At 52.0% G+C, this 19,716-nt stretch overlaps 1 protein-coding gene across 6 annotated transcripts in view; it reads right to left on the reverse strand.

Annotated features, from left to right (window-relative positions):
* Positions 1-19,716, reverse strand: part of GTF2IRD1 (GTF2I repeat domain containing 1) — a 63,348-nt gene that overhangs the window by 39,259 nt on the left and 4,373 nt on the right. For all 6 annotated transcript variants that reach the window (XM_062632189.1, XM_062632170.1, XM_062632180.1 and 3 more), the window contains exon 2: positions 1,864-1,992. In XM_062632189.1, coding sequence (XP_062488173.1) covers positions 1,864-1,986 — 123 coding nt within the window. In that variant the 5' untranslated portion in view covers positions 1,987-1,992. The remainder of the gene's footprint in view (positions 1-1,863; positions 1,993-19,716) is intronic.

Genomic DNA, 19,716 nt, shown 5'->3' on the forward strand with positions numbered 1-19,716 from the left:
GGGTCAGAATTTCACGGGTTTTATGACATCCCCTAAACACTTTACAGCTCCAGCTGAGCGGTGCTTTGCTGGAAAACAAGAACTATTTACCCATTATTTCGCTTCACTTTTTCCTATCCTAAAAGTGAATATTTTTTAGCATTTCTTTAAAAGAAAACATTCCTGTAAAAAAAAAAACAACCCAAACCCAACCAACCAACCAACAACTATTTGTATTTTTCCACCAGCTCTAATGAAACAAAGAGCACGGGAATCTTATTTCAGCTGCAGAACACTAATATGGTCAAAGTCTGGATTAGCCAAATGATTCTTCTTGTACAGTTATGCAAAACATTAAAGAGATGGAAAAGACTTCCTCCATTAATCCATTTTATGTAATGTGCACTTCCTGCTCTACATAATACACATCTATATGCATTTTTAGTATTATTCTTTATATTGTAATAGTTACACAGTGCTGGCAACCTGAGTTACATTCCCATTGCTACAGCACTGATACTACGAAGATGCCATCCCCATGTCCCTATTTAAATGGGTAAAACAGGGATGTTCCCATAAGCAGCTCTGTTAGACACACTGCCTGCCACCATGGAGGGGCTGGGGGATGCTGGTAGCCAGGGAGGGAGCAGGACAGGGAGCAGAGCCCATGTACCAGCCCCACACTGAGCTATCTTCAGTGAGCTTGGCTTGTGTGGGCTTAAACTAGTCTCTATGTTGGGTCATTTTACCTCCTGCTCACCTTCAAGAAGGAGGTATTGAATCACAACCCCCAAAACAGGTATTTTGAAGAAACCTCTCAAAAACCTAGCAGCAAATGGAAGTATTTTGATCAAAAAGGCCAACACTCCAAAACTAAATACAAAATCTACGGGATGTGAGATTTGGAAGCAGAACAAATCCAAACCCTAAGCCCATGTGGCGACACGCATGTGGCCTCATGGTTGGGTTAGCACACACTCGGGCATCCAGGCTTCAGTGGGCACAGGGGGACACTGGAGAAGCACTGGGATAAAGGCTGAATTTCAGGAGCAGCCCGGCCCCCTGGCCTGGGTGTAAGCACGTAACAAGGACTGCAGGATAATGTATATTCATTAAGAAGCCAAACTACGATAACACGATTTGCTGTAGGGGATGGCACGTTTATAAATCATCAAAGCTGCTTGGCGTGCATCAGCTCTGAGGAACCTGCTCCTTAGTGTGATGGTCAAAGAGAAGGAAACTAGTAATAATAGTGAGGAAAAAACCCCTACCTGCGTAGAGAAGACGCATCCAAGATAAATACATTAAACATGACTTGGCTGTAAAAAGGCAAGGCTCTTTAGCACGTTGCATTGCATTAGACATTTGTTACTACACACTCACTTTCCCTTCTTGATCACATTCACAGTTAAAAATATGATTAGCTCTGGTCCACAAGACTTAATCCAGACAGTTATCTTGTTTATGTAAGCATGGCTGACTTAGGCAAGGTTTCCACCGGGAATTCTACGTCAAAAGATATGAAAGTTATTTTCTTTGTTCTCGGAGATAAAAGCCATTGTTCTCCCGTTGTGTAAAAGCTCTTGGTAACATTGGTAAAACATCAAGGAAAAAAAAAAACCAAGCACCCTACATTCAGTTGATACCAACATAAATATTAATGGGAAAACAATACACCTCTGAGATTAACTTGGGCTGACTTTATGATCCTTATGGCTGTCAGGGTGGGAGAGGGTTTTTATTTCCTGGCTCCAGGAGCTTCCTGGGCTTTCCCAAGGGAATGGGATCAGCTCGACAGCCCTTCTGCCTCAGCCCTACTCCCAGCCAGCCCACTAAAGGGAGATGAAAGGAGGGAGGAGGACAGGGATGCCACTGGCCTCTTACCATGGAGTCTAAGGCAGACACTAAGCTGGTGATGATTTCGTCTTTCTGGGGAAAAACCATATTCCACTGGCCAGCTCTGGAGGTGCTGAAAGTCACATCTAAAGGCTTCCCTGCCAGGGCCATATTCACCTGAAAACAGAAAAACAAATGAGGTATGCATCACTGTTACTAACAGGGAGCCAAAGCTGAGCATCACCAGTGCAACCCTACTACCAGCGCATGCCATAGCATACAGTATGGGTACACAAGGGACCAAGGCTGGGACCAGCCTGAGCCCCATGTTCCCCACATCTCCTCTGCTAAAGGCAGGTACTTGCAGATGTTGCTAAGCTATAACCAAACCCTGGAGCCAACGCTGTGTGTGCCAGCAGCAGCCAGGTCATCTCTGCCCTCGGGAGCTGATGCTGCGTGTCCCATTAGTGGCCAGGTCACCCCTGCCCTCGGGACTCACCCGAGGAGATGCCACCACTGCACGGGCACACACTGGACCGACTGCATGATGAGCAGGCTGTGACCATGCCAACCTGGAGGATGTGGCACTGAAGAGGACACAGAGTGCCCAAGCCTGTGCCTGAGCACAGCAGAGAGCAGGGGGTGATGCATGTGTCCTCCTAAGGACACCGTGCTGGTTGTCCTAGTGCTTCCCCCACTAAACCATGGGCAAGAAGAGAGCCTGGCACCCAAAGGTGTCCTCAAAACTGGCCAAAGCCTCAGGGCGCTCTGCCTTCACCCCAAGGGAGAGTGGCAGCTCATGGTGAGGGTCACCAAATCATCCCATCCTGCAGCTCCTGGGGGACCGTGTTGGTGAGAGCAGGACTGGGCAAATCCAAAGGGACCCCCCACACAAGAAGGGCCTCAGCCCCAGGACATCCATCCCTCACTGCAAAACAGGGGGAAAATGCCACGTGTGCAGCAACTCCACCAGGTCTCTGTGCCCTGGTGCACACATGGCCCGCGGTGACGTTGATGCTGCAGGGGAAACTGAGGCAGGGGCTCACCTTGCATAAATCACCCCACTGCCACGCTGGGGCACCCACACCTGAGAGAGCATCACCCCCTACCCAGCACCCAGCATGGTCCCTCCCAGCTATCACCCCTCCATCCACAGGGCAGCATCACTCCGCCCGGCTTTAATCCTGCGAATAAAGGGTGACAAATTAGCCGGAGCCACTCGAACCGGATCATAAATCATGTGTTTGCAAGCGGATAAAAGAGGCTGGAGAATCTCTCACAAGGCCAGACGGGCAGGAGCCGGGGAATATGAATGAACCTGCCTGCACATAACCTGATTTGCGGCTCAGCCGATAACCGTGGCCGCTCGGCACTGCTGAGAACCAGGGTTAAAAGTCAACAGCAAAACCCCAAAGTCACCTTCCTGCCCCGGGTCATACCTGTGTCCAAGCAGAAGGACTCCGCACACAAAGCAGCTGTCTCATGCAACCTGGGAAATGCTGGATTTTGGTCCAAAATGACAAGTTTCCCCCATGCCGGCCTCTCTGCAGGTGCCTGAGCACATAGAGGGTGAGGGCTGATGAATGTGCCCTCAACCCCGCAAAAGCTCACTCTTATGTGAGCATACCAAGGAGACGAGGTAGAGACAATTCCTTGTTAAACAATAAAGACTGACTTTCAGAAACGGCTCTTGGAGAGACCTCAAGGCTGGTTTTTCCTTCATCACCAGCTGATGAGAAAAGGCAAGCGGTGCTTGTGGATGGCAACGCCATAGCTGTGCGAGCACTTGTACCACACTGACAGCCACCCAAATTCCCCTGTGACAACAATGCCAACAGACAACTCTTCTCCCCCAGGATGATACTGGGGGAAACGACACCCCAAACTAGGCATCAATTTAGAAAATAAAGCAGGAAACCGAACACACAGTCCCACAGCCTGGGTGCTACCTCTCCCTGGCAGAGCCCCCCAGACGTCCCCACACTGATGGGGATTGATTCACAGCCACCCCGACAGGGCTCTGCCAGGCACCTCCATCATTAAGGCTTGCAGAAACACCAGGAAATGGTCTGCCCTGCCCCAGCCCTGCAGCACATGGATGGGCAGACGGATGGATGGACAAAGGACCGTTTCCTGTGCGAGCTCCTGAGCAGCTGTGTGTGCGGGGAACTCAACATCCCTTCTCTAAATCGATGCTGTGTGAACAAGAGGTGCTTTGCTGCAGCAGGCAGGGAGCCCTGAGGTGCCTGCAGTGCTGGTACTGGCCCTGAGCTGCTTCCTGGACACTGAGCAGCCACAACACTGGGGCACCTGGGGAATGCCATCAGGAAAGGGCTCATCCAGGGAGCATCACTCCCTTCTTAACCCCCAAAAGCACTCACCTGGAAAACAGCCTTTTTTGGTGCCTGTATGTATTTCTGAGTGTCCTAATTATTATTAAATATAACTGCTATGACATGGATGTTCTTATTGCCTTTTGGCCGTGTTCTTGAGAGCTCGTTCCTGCCTCAGTGGGGCTGGTGGCAGCCCCTTGGAGAGCTCAAGCTGCACCAACCTGCTCAGCCAGGCTTCCCACAGGAAGCAGCACTTACTGGGAAGAGATGCTCCTCCCTTGGCTGTGAAAACCAAAGCCATGAGCCCGATCTGGCCCCAGAGGGGGAACCAAAGGCAAACATCAGTGGGAAGTGGGGCAGGGTCCCTGCAATCCCTCCCTACCTGCTCCTTGCTCTGCAGGAGACCAGGACAAAAATAACCCCTCTCACCTGGCATTGTTTAACAAGGAAAAGGGAAAATCACTCAACAACAACAACAAAAAAATCACAATGAAAACATGACTCAAGACATGCACGAGGACTTTAAGGGATGGGGACACACACAAAATTCCTGTAAAGCTCCTAATCATCTGCAGTCACAAAGAGCGGCGACAGCAGATTTACAAGAGGGGGTAATAAAAGGGAAGGAAAAAACTTCGCAGCAAGCACTAGGTTTATTCAAATCAAATTAAGACGTACGGCTTGAAGTTGTCTGTCTAACCAAAGTGAAAGCAATCTGTAGGAAAACTGGGGTAAACCATTCTTATAGCAGTTAGGGCCGGCAGCAGGGAGCAAGTGGGGTAAGATGGGTGAGAGCATCCTTCCCCCCTTCTTAGGGCCTCACACACCTGCCCTGCTGAACTCCCACCAAGAGGCTGATTTCACACAGTGGGGGCTCAGCCCCAGCCCCAGCCCACCTCTGCACACTGAGTCCCAATCCCAGGGGCGCAGGGTGATGCAGGGACTGCCACACCACTGTCGTGGGGCCAAAGCAAACATTTGCAGATTGGTTTTATTGTCTTGATACTAAAACAGGTTATAAAATCATTATTTCATTTTATTATTACTTATTTCTACCCCCCCCCCCCCCCAGATGAGGCCTGCAGGGGACAGGGGTGCTGGCACAGGATGCCATCGTCTCTCAGCTCTTACAACACCTCACTCTATAATCCTGGGAAAGATCAGAAATTCAGCCCTGGGGGAGTTTCACTCATGAATCACCTGTGCTTTAGCAAAGGAAACAACAGGCACACGGAGAGGCTCCTGAACCCCTGCAGACATGGCAGCATCATCCCCAACCCTGTACCCACAGCAAGAGCATTGCCTCTGCATCACCCTGATGCTGCTGCTGGGCAGCACTTCTCCCCAGAATTAACATCTTTCAGCCCGATGACAACTCCCAAAGGAAATGTCCAAGCAGAAAACTGTTATTAATTCCCTCAAATTACAAACAGGTTCAATTAAGAGAAATTGAGATGAATTTCTGTGAGCCAGCAGCTCTCACAGTGCGGTGTCAGCATTGCCCACTAGGCTGGGGGTTGGTTCATGGCAAAGATGGGTGCTGTAAGCTCCTGGTGCTGACTTAAGGATGGGGCAGCTTTTGTCCCTCTTCTTCATCCTTTCAAGCCTTACAGTGATTTCCAGCCCCATGCCACAACCAGAAGCAACTTATTCATTAAGCCAAGCTGGTGTTTCCACACTACCATGGCAATGCTTGAAGAAGGACCTTCACTGCTGTCTTATCACAGAATGGTTTGTATTGGAAGGGACTTTAAAGCTCTTCCAGATCCAACCCCCTGCCATGGGCAGGGATGTCTTCCACTAGAGCAGGTTGCTCTGAGCCCTATCCAACCTGTCCACCTCTTTTCTGGGAATTACCGAGGGCAAAACCCAGTGCAGAGTGGGAGATGCTGTGAGATGGAAACAGCCACATGCCCAGGAGGGACCAAGGACATCCTGCATCTGCTTCTTGTTACACTGACTGCCACCAATACTGTTTTCTACCAATATCTGGTTTACACCAATTCGTTTTTTCCCTGCAGGTGTACTGTATCTTAAAGATGTAACCCTCCCAATATACATCACGTGAAGCACCTCCTACAAGAAGGACCTGGCGAGGACATCAGACCACTCAAAACCACTGCAAGACAAAGCATCCACGGCTCGTGCCCCAACCCAAAACCATGAGTGCCGGGTGGGTGCAACAGCTCATCCCTTCAATCACCAACTACATCCAAGGGGGACAAACTGGAGCACACCATCACTGAGATGTGACTACAGCAAGGGAGAGGCCAAAAGCAGGGGAGCAGCACACAGAACCCCAAACATATGCTACCACTGGTGCCTTCTTGCTCTAAGGACATCGCAGCATCACTGTTGGGATGTCTATAAAGCTTCCAACCACGTGGGCTGGCTCCCAGCTTAGGGAGCTGAACAGGAATTTAAGTCAATGAGAGCTTTGACTGTTCAGCACATTGGGGAGAAAAAAAGAAGGAAAAGAAGAAGAAAACGACCATAGTGCTGGTGCTGCAGCTCCACACAGGAGTAGCTGGAAATTATCCTCCCATTCATTTTTCCAGGAAAACTCTGCCTGTTACTTCAGTAGTGCTGGTGAAGCCAAGTGAGCCAGCCACAATTCCAGCAAAGTAGTAATGTATGTATATACATATCAATATACACAGAGTGTAGATTATATATATTATACTAAAGGTACAATTGAGATGGATTATGGGCCATTTATCATTCTGGGAAGAGGTGTCACAGCCTGGGAGTACATTAGAGCATGGGAAAGCACTGCTGGGTGTGGGAAAACTCTCAAAGGTGGTATTTGGGCTTCTTGGCCACCCAAAATGCTCGATGAGCATTGTTGGGTGCCACATTCCGCTGCCTACATTTTCCCAGGACCACTGGGAAGGCACCCCCAGCGTGTGAACAGAATGATGACCTGCAGGTAATGACGAGGCAGCAGTGATTTCAGCTGGAATCACCTTTACTCCAGCAGGGCACCTTTAAAGGGGATTTTTAACAATTATACCAGCCCTGGAGACATTGAAGAAATTAGCCCTGTTTATCATTAAACATCCATCAGGAGTTGCCTTGATAGGAGGCAGAGGGACAAAATGAGTCCCTCGCTAGAGCGGGGATAGCATCCCCCCTCCAAGTGAGGGGCCCATTCCCTGTGCCCCCACTGGGGACATTGCTTTGGGGCAGGACCCACACTAAGGGTTCTCTCACCAATGAGACAGTGACAGAGACTTGGAAGGTATTTATCTGTCCCTTTCCATCTCGAGGACTTTTGAGGTCAGGGAGTTTTTAGCAGCAAGGTGCCCAGTGAGCTGGAGCCACTTGAACAAAAAGCCCTGGAAACCACATAAACCACAGTGGGGCGAAAGCCAGGCATAGGGACCAGGCTTGAGTTTCAACTTGTGGTTTTCTTCTAATCACTTAAGCAAACACCTGTATCAGCAGAGCCAGCGGATGCCACTGAAGCCATCTCAGGCTTTAGAGCACCCCAGCACAGCCTGCCAAATAACCGGTGTTTGTGTTTTGGCCACAGCGCTGGAGATCCCTGCTCCATGCAGGCAACTTGCTCCCAGCATGATGGCTTTAACCTGCCCATGTTGCCTGGCTAAACTCTAATCTCTTATGCCTACTCCAGCATCAGCCTCTGGACCCTGTGCCTGCATCATTTCCAGCCAAGCTGGCATGGGCTGAAGCCATACAACCCGTGCAGAGGCTTCACTAACGATGCTTCACTAGCAGTGACCTGCACGGTTGGCACTGATGCCAGTGATACAGCAAATCACCGTGGTCCAGGGCACTCACAAAATGCCCAGAAATACCTTCAAATGTCTAAACATGTCCAAAAGCCCCCAAATACCTAATCCCTGCCCCACGTGTAGGTGCCCCCACAGCACAACCTTCCCAGGGCAGGTATGGGGCTCTGGGTTTTGGGGGACCGATGCACCCGCTGCAAAAAAGCATCTGCTGAGGACACAGCTGCGTCCTCCAGAAGTGGGTGCTGCTGCACCCCCAGCCCCATAACCTGATACAAACGCTGTCCCACAACCACTGCCACATCTCTCCCCACATCTACAGATTCCCTATTTTTTGGTTTCTGCTACTTTTTAAGCCAATGCTTTTCTGCAGAAGTCTGACAGCAACAGAGCCAGGGGCAAACAGCCTCCATCACAGTCCAAGCCACCCACTCGCTCATCCCCACATCCCCACTGTGCCAGCTCCCCAACACCCTGCATTTCCCCCCTACTCCTTCCAGCTGGGTAGTCCCAGGCAGCACCAGCTCCCACCACCGGACACCTCCTCCCGTTTTATTTTACCAACAGAACCCAGGGCACCTGCTGGAAAAGCTCCTCACGTACACGCCGGCACCACCACATCCACCGGCATCGCCGCCTCAGCTCCACATTCCTGGATAATCCGGCGCCTGCCACGGTTTAGTCCCACTTATAAAAGAAGCAAAGAGCAAACCAGGGGCTCCCGTGGGGGGAATGTGTCCATCGCAGGACTTTCTCTCCCCCCCCTCAATCAGTGCGTTGCATTCTGTTGCTGCCTTGATTTTAAGCCTGGCCTAAACGCACACACAAATATAATACAGTAAAGTTATAGTAGGCTTCTGTCTAGCGCAGAGAGACAGAGCAGGAGCAAGCGCCCTTCAGAAGCTGCATCTCATCTCCCCCAGGATAAACACTTTCATATCACGGTGGCTGCTGGGGGGGGATCGCAGCTCGCGCAGCGTTCAGCTCCAGACAAGTTTGCACGCCGCAATCTCACAGCAGGCAGGCGCAGAAGCTCTTGCTTCCAGCAACTGCCTCTTCATTTATTAAAGAAATTACAGAAAAGGGGGCGAAAAGAAAAAGGTAAGTGTTGAGCAGGGTGCTCCCACCATTGCAGGGGAGGATGCTGCGAGCACTGTGCATAGGGAGAGGATGCGGATGAGCCGCATCCTCCCCCCCAGCAGCACCGCATGGATGGCTGGGGGCAGTGAGAATGGAGGTGACCAAAGTCACCCAGGCATGGGGTCCTGCATGCCATCCCCAGCAGGATGCCCAGCCCCGAAACCCAGCCAGCAGTGGGGTGCTCAGCACCCCATCCTGCACAGCATGGACAGAACCCAGGGCTTTGCAGTTCCTAGAAGGAGAGGTGGGCAGGGAGGGTACGGATCCGGCATCCCATGCGCCAGGGCTCCGGTTGCACTTCTCAGAAGCGGGCAGCCAGGGGAAGCCAAAATTAGCAGGCAACTAATTCTGTCCCTCGGTACATCCCCTGCCCCTGCACTGCCGTGACTGCTGCTGATTGCAAGAAGATGCCGGCAATCCCTTGCCTGGAGGAAAAACAAGATGAAATGAGCTGCAGGATGACCTGCAAGGCAGGTCTTGGGGTTGCACTGACCTCGATCCCCAGCCCTGCATCCCCTCTATCGACACTCGGGTCCAATTCTGCACACCCAAACGGGTGCTGGGTGGGGGAAGGAAGGGAGATTCGGTTTCCAGCCTTGGGTTCGGTGGCGCGTAGCTAACGCCGGGGTTATTTAAAGCCCGAGTTTTAGCAGCGTTCAGCTCCTGGTTGCGTGATCAGGATAAAAAATCGCAATCCTAATTCCTGGCCCCCCGGTGCCTATGGCAACTGGTATCCGTCTCCTTGGAAACTAATCTCGTGGTATTTGAACAATGTACCAAGGGCCTTTAATCTCCCAAACACTGTAAATCTTTATTCTAGCCTGCTCTCCTCCTACCCCAAGAGCCAACATAAAAAGCCTGTTGTTTTCCACCGAGTCACCGAGAGCCCAACTTGGATTTTACATCATACAGCACATGCTGTTTTCCCTTTTTTTTTTCTCCTTCCTATCACCCCCCCCCCCCAAATTATGGAAAAATCCCATGTGCACAATGCCTGCAGGTGCTGCAGCACTGGCCCCATAGTCCAGTATGAGGGTTACTTTCTCCATGCCCCCTCCTGGCTGTCACCTCAGCTGGCATCCCACCATGTCTGTCTAACTGGGCACTGCTCTAGGTAATAATAACAACAATAACAACAATAATCTATTTTTAATAATAATCACTATTATTTCTGAATTATCTAGCAAATAAAATCTCCAAACTGCAAATACACTGAGACACAGCACCCCGGCTGGGGGCAATGGGGGCTCAGCAGAGGATGATCCACCCTGGAGCAGATGTCGGTGAGCACCTCGTCTTGCTCCTCCACACTCAACCCCAATGCTTTTGTTGCAAAGCTTCTGTTGATGGCACCAACCTCCCCAAGCAACCAGGCTGGGCTATGGTGGCCCCATCCACGTTCCCTCCCTGCTGACACCAGCCAACAGCCACCACTGCTCATCACCCACTTTCTGCTCTGCCAGGTAATTACCTCTGCGTAAGGAGGTCTCCAATAGAGCCACCACCTAATCTCATTACATTTTAATTTCATCTCTAATATTTCTCTCTGGCTACTGGTGTCTCAGTATCAACTATTCCCCGTGTTACAGGATGGGCTATTTGCTAATCCCAGGCCTGGCTCCCTGCCACACAAACTCACTCCATACAAAAGTAAAATAGCTTTCTATGGGGATGAAAGGAAGCTTGGAGACAGGAGCATTCTGTGCCCTGAACTCCCCCTCCTGTCTGCACCCGTCTCCCTTATTTTATTTTATGGGATGAGTCGGAAAGGCAAGAGCATGTCCTGGGTTGCCTGGTGCTTGCCCTCTGCTCTAGCCCCATAGTGGGAAGCATGTGTGCCAAGAGCCAGTGTCCCTGCACCTTGTCACATGCAACCTCAATGGAATTGGGCATCCCACATGGACAGGTGACTCGCCACCGGCAACGGAGGAGTCATCGGTACAGCTGAGCATGCACCCACCCCGGTGTGACCCATCCAGGGAGCCAGGCAGTGCCGCTGGGGAGGAGGGAGGCTGCCCATTTCCTTCCCGTGCAGCCTCTGGCAGCAGCATCATCCCCAAAACCTGCTGTTCCTCATGCAAACCCCGCCATTACCTCGGTGCTATCAGGGCTCGGCATCACTGCGGCTGCCAGACACAAACAGCCCCGGGTGCTGTGGGGCCCCCACCCAGCCAGGCAGAGGCATCACCCTCCCTGGAGCCGACATGCCAGGAGCCACCACGTCCGGCCAAGGATGGCTCTGGCATCCCTGGGCCATGGCATCACCATGGGGCTGCAGTGCCAGGTCCTTCCATGCTGCTCCTGTATCCCATGAGCAGCAGCAGTCCCCTGACCATGGTAGAGCCATGCACCTCCAGCCAAGCTGTCCCCACCAGTGTGACCATCCCTACAGCCCTCACGGGGAGATTCACCGGTGTCTAATATAGCTTGGGTGCTCATCACACAATTTCCCCTTCTCTGTATTCACACAGGCTCAGTCTTTCAGCGCTGTGCCCTGAGCACCACGAGCCCTGCACTGAGTGGCAAACAGCCAGCAGGCAAAGGACAGGCAGACAGACGGATGGGGACAAGCCCACACCTAGAGACAGCGATTACACACCCACAGGTCCCAAATTGCTGATTCCTCAGGGATGCCTCTGCTCCTCTGGCCTGCAGGGAGCTGCCCATGTGCATCGGTGCCTTCCCCTGGTAAGGGCAATGCAGCATCCCAGCGGGGTCCCTGGTGGTGCTGGGTGCAGCCTCAGGCCCCAGCAGGATTTGGGGTGCGGTGGGGTGGGGAAGGCAGCAGGCATGGGTGGAGGTGGTGGGAGCAGCTCTTGATAGCTGGCGATTTGAGCCGTGACTCAAAGGGGCCAGGCTGGCCCCGGGGGAGCACTGCCCTGGGCTGGCCCTAAAGCACAGCCAGGTCTTCTCCCACATGCTTCCACTCAGAGTCACTCCAGGACAAGGTGACCTGGCTGCTGCCACCTCCTCCCTCCCGGGAAATGACAGCACTCAGGCTCTGACACAATGGCCTGGCCCAGCATCTCCCTTCCCCTGATGCACTGACCCCCCAAAGCACACAAGCCCCTTCATTCCCAGGGGAAAACTGGCCCGGGATCAGCCCCGGTCCCTATAACCTTAGAGGAACACCAGTCCCTCTGCACTCTCGCCGGTAGACCAGTTCAACTCACCCATCCTGCAGCCAACCAGCCCTGCCCTCTGGTCTCACCCAGCCCATCTCAGGGTGGTTTAGCAAGGGAAATCAGTCAGCAGAGGTGTCCCCAGCACCAGCAAGAAGGACACCGAGCCCCGAGTCCCCACGGTGCCAGCACTGCCGTGGCCGCAGCACAGAGGAACGGGGCTGGGGGAGCCCGAGGTCGCACAGAAACACATGTTTCCCCCTGCTAAATTCCAGCTTAATTCTCATTTCCATTGTGTTATGAAACCCATTATCTATTGAAACTAAGTCAACAGTTGTTTGCATTTACGTGTAAACACAGTGAATATTAGGAACGGGGCCAGCATTATATTTGCATAGGAAATGCTGCCTGCGCTGCCCTCTCTCCCTGGCTCTTCTCCATCTCTGCAGTTAAATACACAGGGATGCAGGGAGATGGTGAAACCCAAAACCAGAGCAGCCCGAGAAGCACAAAAAAAAAAACCCTTGTTTTTCCCTCTCTATTTTTGTGCAGCACTAGAAAAAACATCCCTTTAAACCCACATAACGCTCCGACACGCACACCCCTTCATCTCAGGCCCAAACCGAAACTGCTTCAAATTCCCAATGATACGCATATCTTATCAGGCCTGCTTTGCATAGCACATAAATATTTATTTGCTTTTAATCCTGCAAAGCAAACCTGCCTCGTGGCACATTTCCCTTAATCGGCAGCTCTGGTGCCCGATGAAGCACCAAGAGGTGTCCCAAATTCAGAGCCTGCTTTAGGTGTGAGGGCAGGGAAATAAGTACCCAACATGCAGGAGTTGCTGCCTCTTCGGGTAGCCAAAGCAGGTCTGGGGTGCCAAGGTGGCTGTAAGGCACCCCAGTTCCTTACCACTGGGGGAAAGCCTGGCTCAGCACCCATAAATACCAGAACATGTTCTGTTTTGGGTGTGCAAGATGGCTTGATGGCACCTGGGACAGTGACGCTTCTAGGAGAGGTGATACCAGGGGTATCACAAAAAGAGCTTTTTGGGGCTGAGCAAAGGGAGAGCACTTTGTCACGGGGAAGGCAATGAGCACACAGCTTATCGTTTGGGCTCACAGCTTACTTTTTGCACATGGGATCACTGGGTTGAAAAACAGAACCCTCCAATGCGGTCATCCAAGAAACGGGAAATGAGGGGCTGCACCACTGGGGACCAGCTCAGGCTCTCCATCACCTCAATTCAGGATACCACCAAGCAGACCCATACCCCAAACACTGCCAAGACACTCAGACACCACAAAACTCAAACACCAAATCACCCCAACACTAAAAAGCCCCCTCATTACCTCTTGCTTCAGCCAGAAGGATGGGAAGCAGCGCGCTCACCCGCATCCGTCCCTGCTCCGCGGCAATCAAAGCATTCACATCGGGACCCACAGAGCCCGAGACTGTGAGTTAATCTCTTAATCAGTTCCCTAACCGGGTGGCAAGCAAGGGTGCTGAGCCCAGGAGAGCTGGTGAGCTCTGGGTATGGCTCTTCATGCCGCACGCAGCCACTGAGTGAGTAAACACAGAGCTACTTTATAGTGGGCAGGTAAATATTTAAATAGGCAGGTTTATTTCAGCCACCCTGCCTTGTCCTCTGCGAAGCTGCTGACCTGGATGGCGCCCAAAAACCTCATTAAAAGCAAAATGCTGGTTTTCCCCAAGATGGGAGGAAGTGCCTGAACATCTGCCTGAGGCTGGTGATCTGGGACCAGGAGGAGAAACCGCCCCAGCCATGCTACAAGAGGCTTTCCCTGAGTGCTGAGTGTGATCTCACATCTCTCTGGCATCTTTAAGGAGCGCTCCTCACAGCCCGACACCACGACCTGTTGTTTCCAAGGAGAGGTACTGCTCCATCCCTATGGATGCCTCCCCCAGCCGCTGTGTTCATCACCTTGCTGCTGGGGACATGAAGGACCCCAGAGAGGCAGCCTGGCTCTCCCCAGAATCCTTCCAGCTACTCAAACTACCAAGGGCACTAAAGAGAGACTCCAGCAGAAAGCAAAATCAATACTGAGAAGGAAGGTTCTGGGCTTAAATGCCTTTTGTAGCATCGCTGGTGAAAAGCAGGTTAGCGAAGGAGGGGAGAGAAAGGACATAAAACCTCTCAGCACACGGGCTTAAGAACAACAACATTTGCTGTAAGGTTTTCCATAGACATCACTGATGGTTTCTAGGCAGGGAAACTGGGGGACTCAGCCTGGCATCCCCCAAGCCTGACCTAACCAAAAGCAAAGAGTTATGGGGAGGCGGAAGAAGAGGGGTACCCCAGCACCACATCCTGGCCCTCACCCAGGCGATGCCAGCATGGAACCCAGCTGCTGCCATTGTGCTTTTGGGGGGGTTGGAGCCACAACGAGAGAGTAACCAGGGGGAACTGGGTACATGCCATGGCAAAGCCCATCTCCTGGTCCCGGTATGGATGAGAACCCTGTAACATGGGAAAGACAGCATTCCAGAGCATCCTCAGCAGAGAGAACTCCATGTTATCTTTAATTATCAGGTTTGAAATAATAAAGGACGCCCCCATGCTCTAGTGCAATGATGGCAATCCGGCATGAGCCCAGCCATTAAAATAGCCCTTTCCAGGAGCACCCACGGGACACCCACTCTCTGCTCCATCCATCAGCATCACCACACCAGGACCACAGTGAGCCAAAAGGTCAGTGAGTGTGGAAATATGCATCTTACATGCAGAAAACGTAAAATAAACCAAGTAGAAGCCAAAAGAAACATTCAACGACACCTATGCTGCTAGGGGAGACAGAAATAAATCAGTAATGAAGCCACAGCCCAAGCAGCCTATTTTCAAAGAGGACTTAAAGACGATGGGGTTTGTGCACTAGAGGTGTGGAGGGGAGGAAAGCATCGCCCTCGCCACTGCTAAAGCAGAGGAAACTTTTGCATCGCTGTGGCGGCGCTGGAGCTGGCTTTTATCATGGAGAGCCTCACGCACGGGCAGCGACAGGGCTGGATTTCTGCAGGTGTAATTCCCACGGAGATAAAGACCTTGTTTTTCAACACACGGCAGCATCGCACATAAATTACAACAGCAAACATGGGGAAACAAAGAGGTTTTCAAGAGAGCGCATAATCCTCCAAGGGGCAGCTTGGGGAAAGCCGGCGGGCGGCTATGGGAAGACAACATGGGAGAGATGTGGGGCTGATCTCATTCCTTCCCGCTCCCTGTAAGGGAATAACCTACCTGAACCATAAGTATTTGAGAGGCCCAGGATGCTGAGATGCCCCACTGCTGCCTGCTCTTCCCTGCAGGGATTCAGCAAGGAGCCATGGGAAGGGCACGGATGCTGCATCCATCCTGGAGCTAGGTCTTTGCTCTGGCAGCTAGCACGGGGAGGGCTGCGGTTGCATCGCACCGGGTCACTGCTCTCTCAGGTCATGCTCACCTCTCTCATATGTCTTTTCTTCTCCCCTCTCTTTTAAAATAAGATACATAAATACACCCTGACACTAACTCTAACAGTTTTAATAAATGTTTAATGTTAAAGGTTGCTGCTGCCCGCTCTCACCGCAGATCTGTTTAACAGCACAGGGGCTGCTCAGTTTGAGCCATGCTTGACTGGGGTTCCAGCATTCAGGATGCTCCTCTCCTCAGCTGCGCATCTCCCAAGGATGCTATTGGGCAGTGGTAGCAGGGGGACAGCCTGTGCCAGAAACCTGCAGCAAACCCCAACTAACCTCCTGCTATCAATGCAAGCTCCCAGCACAGTTTCATCTGGGTATTTGCATTCAGGGGGGACAAAAACACCAAGCTCCCAGGGTAAATGGCTGTAATCTCACTTCAGGGGGTTCGAGGTATTTTCCCCAGAAGGATGAGATGAAATTACAGCCTGGTGATGCTCCTAAAGGGTACAGAACAATTAATTTTCAGTGATACTCCTCTAATGAAGCTAATTTATAACCTTGTCAGAAGGCGCACGCAGACTTGGGGCACCAGCACGGCTCCCTTCTCCCTGCCTGCTTTTCCCAGGATGAAAACCTCCAACCCAAACCCCAACCAGGATGTTTATTTAAGGCCCAAAACCCCAAAGGCACTTTAAACAAGCAGAGTTCCTCACATATTTTGCCGACCAAGCGCGAACATTCCTGACAGTGATTGCAAAAGGGCTTCCAGCACCCACGGGGATGTGGGGGGGTCCCTGCTGACACTGGGACAGGGTCATCCCACTGCTTGGGTGAGAGCAAGGGTGATGCTGTGGGACACAGGGACCTGTGGGCATCTTGGGGTGTCCTTACAGACCAGAGCATCCACACACATCAGGGTCTCCATGGCTGATGGAGTGACACAGTTGTTGGGCGACTTGCCAATGATCCTACCACCATCCCAACAGCCCTACTGCATTCCCATGGGAATAAATCCTGGAAGGGGTCAACAGCTCATCCCTGTTAAAAAGGGAGGAAACTGGCTGGTTAAAAGGGAAGAAACCATAAGGAAAAGTCCTTTCTCCCTCCGGACCAACAACCCATGTTCCTCCCAGGCCATGCAGGACCCAGGGTGGATACCAGCGAGAAGGATCAGGGGGAAGCGCTGCAGCAGCTCCCCCTGCTCCACCAGCACCACGCAGAAGCATTTCAGCAGATGGTGGATCGTAACATCATCACATTTACCTAACGAGACTGCTTTATTGTAGCCCTCCAACAAGAAAGGGAGAAGATCTAAAGGTGGCAACTCCTGGGCTTTGACAACCAGGTGCCATATATATATATATATATTTTAAATCAATCTGTAAACCACAGTTTCAGAGGTCACGTTAATACACTGATTTTTTCCCCCTATACTAAACCAGATGTGACTCATCTGCAACAAAGATGTACAAATCAATGCTTCAAACCTTCTAAGTGACAGGGAGCAGAGCTGTAGTAGCAATCTGGGTGATGCCAGAGGTGCACAGGGCTCAAACCCCAATCTACCCATCCAGGACAGAGACAGCATTCCTCCACACAAGGACTGTCATTCATTGCATGCACAGCACATGGGGTCTCAGCCTTCTAAACACTAATGCAATACAAATAATAAAGATAATTCCCACGTATTTAATCACTACCAGAGCGCTGTGTAGAAATGACAATCAGGCCCCTACTAATTAGGGAGGTGTAATCCTGCCTTTCCTACAGGTTTTCCCATCCCCGTCTCTTAACCTGCAATGACAAGCAGAAAACTGACCTGATGGGGAGGAGTGACTTTGACAGGAGCCTCAAGTAGGTCCCAAAGCCCAACTGCAGGAGGCACAGCCCCATCACATCAGTACTAGGGGAGATATGCCAAAATACCCATTCCACAGAGCTCAGCACTGGTCCTGCCCTGAATGCAAACCACCCTTTAAGGTCCGTTTTGGGAAGCTCCAAGCAGCAGCATCCACCCTACTCTTGCCACACATGTTCCTCTGCCCTCTGGGGTCTCTCCTCTGAGCAGGGTAGGGACCAGCACCGCTGGTGCTCATCTCAAGCTTCATCCTAAACCTTTCAGCTCTTCCCATTGGCAGCATCTGCCTCACCAGCCTGCCCCGGTGCAGTCACCGATGCGACGTGCCACACGTGCTCCCTGGCACCCAGTCCTTAGAGAGAGGCCGGGCTTAGTTTCAGGCACGAGGATTGCTGCTAATTAGAAGCAGGGTTGGGTTTGACCCTTTCATTTGTGTCTGTTGGCACAGGAGAGCTCTGCCCATCTCCAGGCAGCCACCTCCATCCTCAGAGTGACAGCCGGAGCCGTCCCTACTGCCCCAGGGCCAACCTTTGATGCCATGAGGCTGGAATTCCAGATGAGCAACCTGGTGGCCAGCGTCCCAAGGCAAGGTCACCTCATGCAAGCATTAAGGAGTGTCTGGTTTCTCAGGCAGGAGACATGTCCATGCAGAAGCAGCTGGAGGTAAAGATGTGAGCTCTGCTGAAACCTGGGCATGGAAACGGGCCCATCCCTGCACACCATCTTTTAAGGACGGGTGAAGCATCTTCTCGCACAGCAACTGCATAAAACCAAGGAGATCTTCACCCACTGTGATGGTTTCATCTCCCCAGTGTTACCTTGCTCTGGAGGACTCCCTCTCCACTCATCACTTTTCCCTAAGCCACACTGACTACCTCTGTGTTCTTCCACCTGGCAGTTACCAAAGGGAAAGCTCTGAGAGTTCTTCCCCTCCTACTTTTAGTGAGGGAGAAGGAAGCCAAGTGCTCCTCAAGGGCCTCACCACTGGCACAATCTGTGTCTGGGATCCCACGCATCCATCCCCTGCCTCACCCAGGGATAGGGCTTAGCCCCAGCCTCTCCACCAAACGCCTCTTCTCATGTAACGGGATTTTTCAGCCCACTTCAGACCCCATAAAGCTGCTGGTCATCAGGGCCTGGGCACCATGCGTTTCTGAAGCATGCATACCATAAAATGGTTTGTGTTGGAAAGGACCTTAAAGCTCATCCAGGTCCAACCCCCTGCCACAGGCAGCAACACCTTCCACTAGAGTAGGTTGCTCCAAGCCCCGTCCAACCTGGCCTTCAACACTTTCATCAACCCACTACACAGGGAGGTTTCTCCTCTAGGAACATCCCAGCTAAGCAGGCCACACAACCCCCTGCAGCGACAAATCACACAGCACCAAAACATGCAAGAAATGCTCAAAAAAATAACAAAGGTTCCAAAACATCCTGCCCATGTTTTCCTCATGGACATCTCCAGAGGGATACATGCTTCAAAGCACGCTCCGAGCTCCCCAGCTGTACTCAGCCCACGGGGCTCAGGAGGTCTGTGGTGCCACAGAAGATGAAGACAGACACCCCATCCCTCATGCAAGAGGTGGAGATCAGCTCTGAGAGGGATGACATCCATGCAGACAGATGCAGCAGCACAGTAATGATCCTCACCGGTTCCCTGCTCATCCCATTGAGCTTAATTCTCTTCCTAAACCAGCCAGACCCACACGGAGCAAAGACAAGGCAACAAGAAGCCGGAGAATTCAAACAGAAGCAGTTTGCGTGCAGGAATGTAAATCCCACATCGGCACAGCCTGCTTGAGGAGGGAATTCTGCACCAAGTGCTTTTCTTCACAGCATCCTCCCCATGGGACAGCCTTGCCGAAACTGCAGGGAAGTCCCTCGGAAATCACCACCAAAGTGTTTGTAAGGTGGCATTTGACAGCAGCTCCCAGATCAGGATGGGGCACGGGGGTATTCCCACAAAAGCGATACCCCAGCTGCTTCAAGGGATTAGAGTCATAGAACCACAGACTCCTTTGGGTTGTATCTTAAGATCATCCAGCTCCAACCCCTGCCATGGGCAGGGACACCTCACACAAGACCAGGTCACCCTAGGCTCTGTCCAACCTGGCCTTGAGCACTGCCAGGGCTTGGACCAACCACCAAAGTGGAAGGATGAGCTTTAAGGTCCCTTTCAACCCAACCCAGTCTGCGATGCTCTGATTTCTCTGCAGCAGCCCCCATCCCAGCTCCAGCACCACAGGGTCACCACACAGCGGGGCTCAGCACCC

This window comes from Pezoporus occidentalis, unplaced genomic scaffold (genome assembly GCF_034315485.1).
Source record: "Pezoporus occidentalis ecotype Australia unplaced genomic scaffold, CSIRO_AGI_Poc_V1 ctg110, whole genome shotgun sequence".
NCBI classification, from domain to species: Eukaryota; Metazoa; Chordata; class Aves; order Psittaciformes; family Psittacidae; genus Pezoporus; species Pezoporus occidentalis.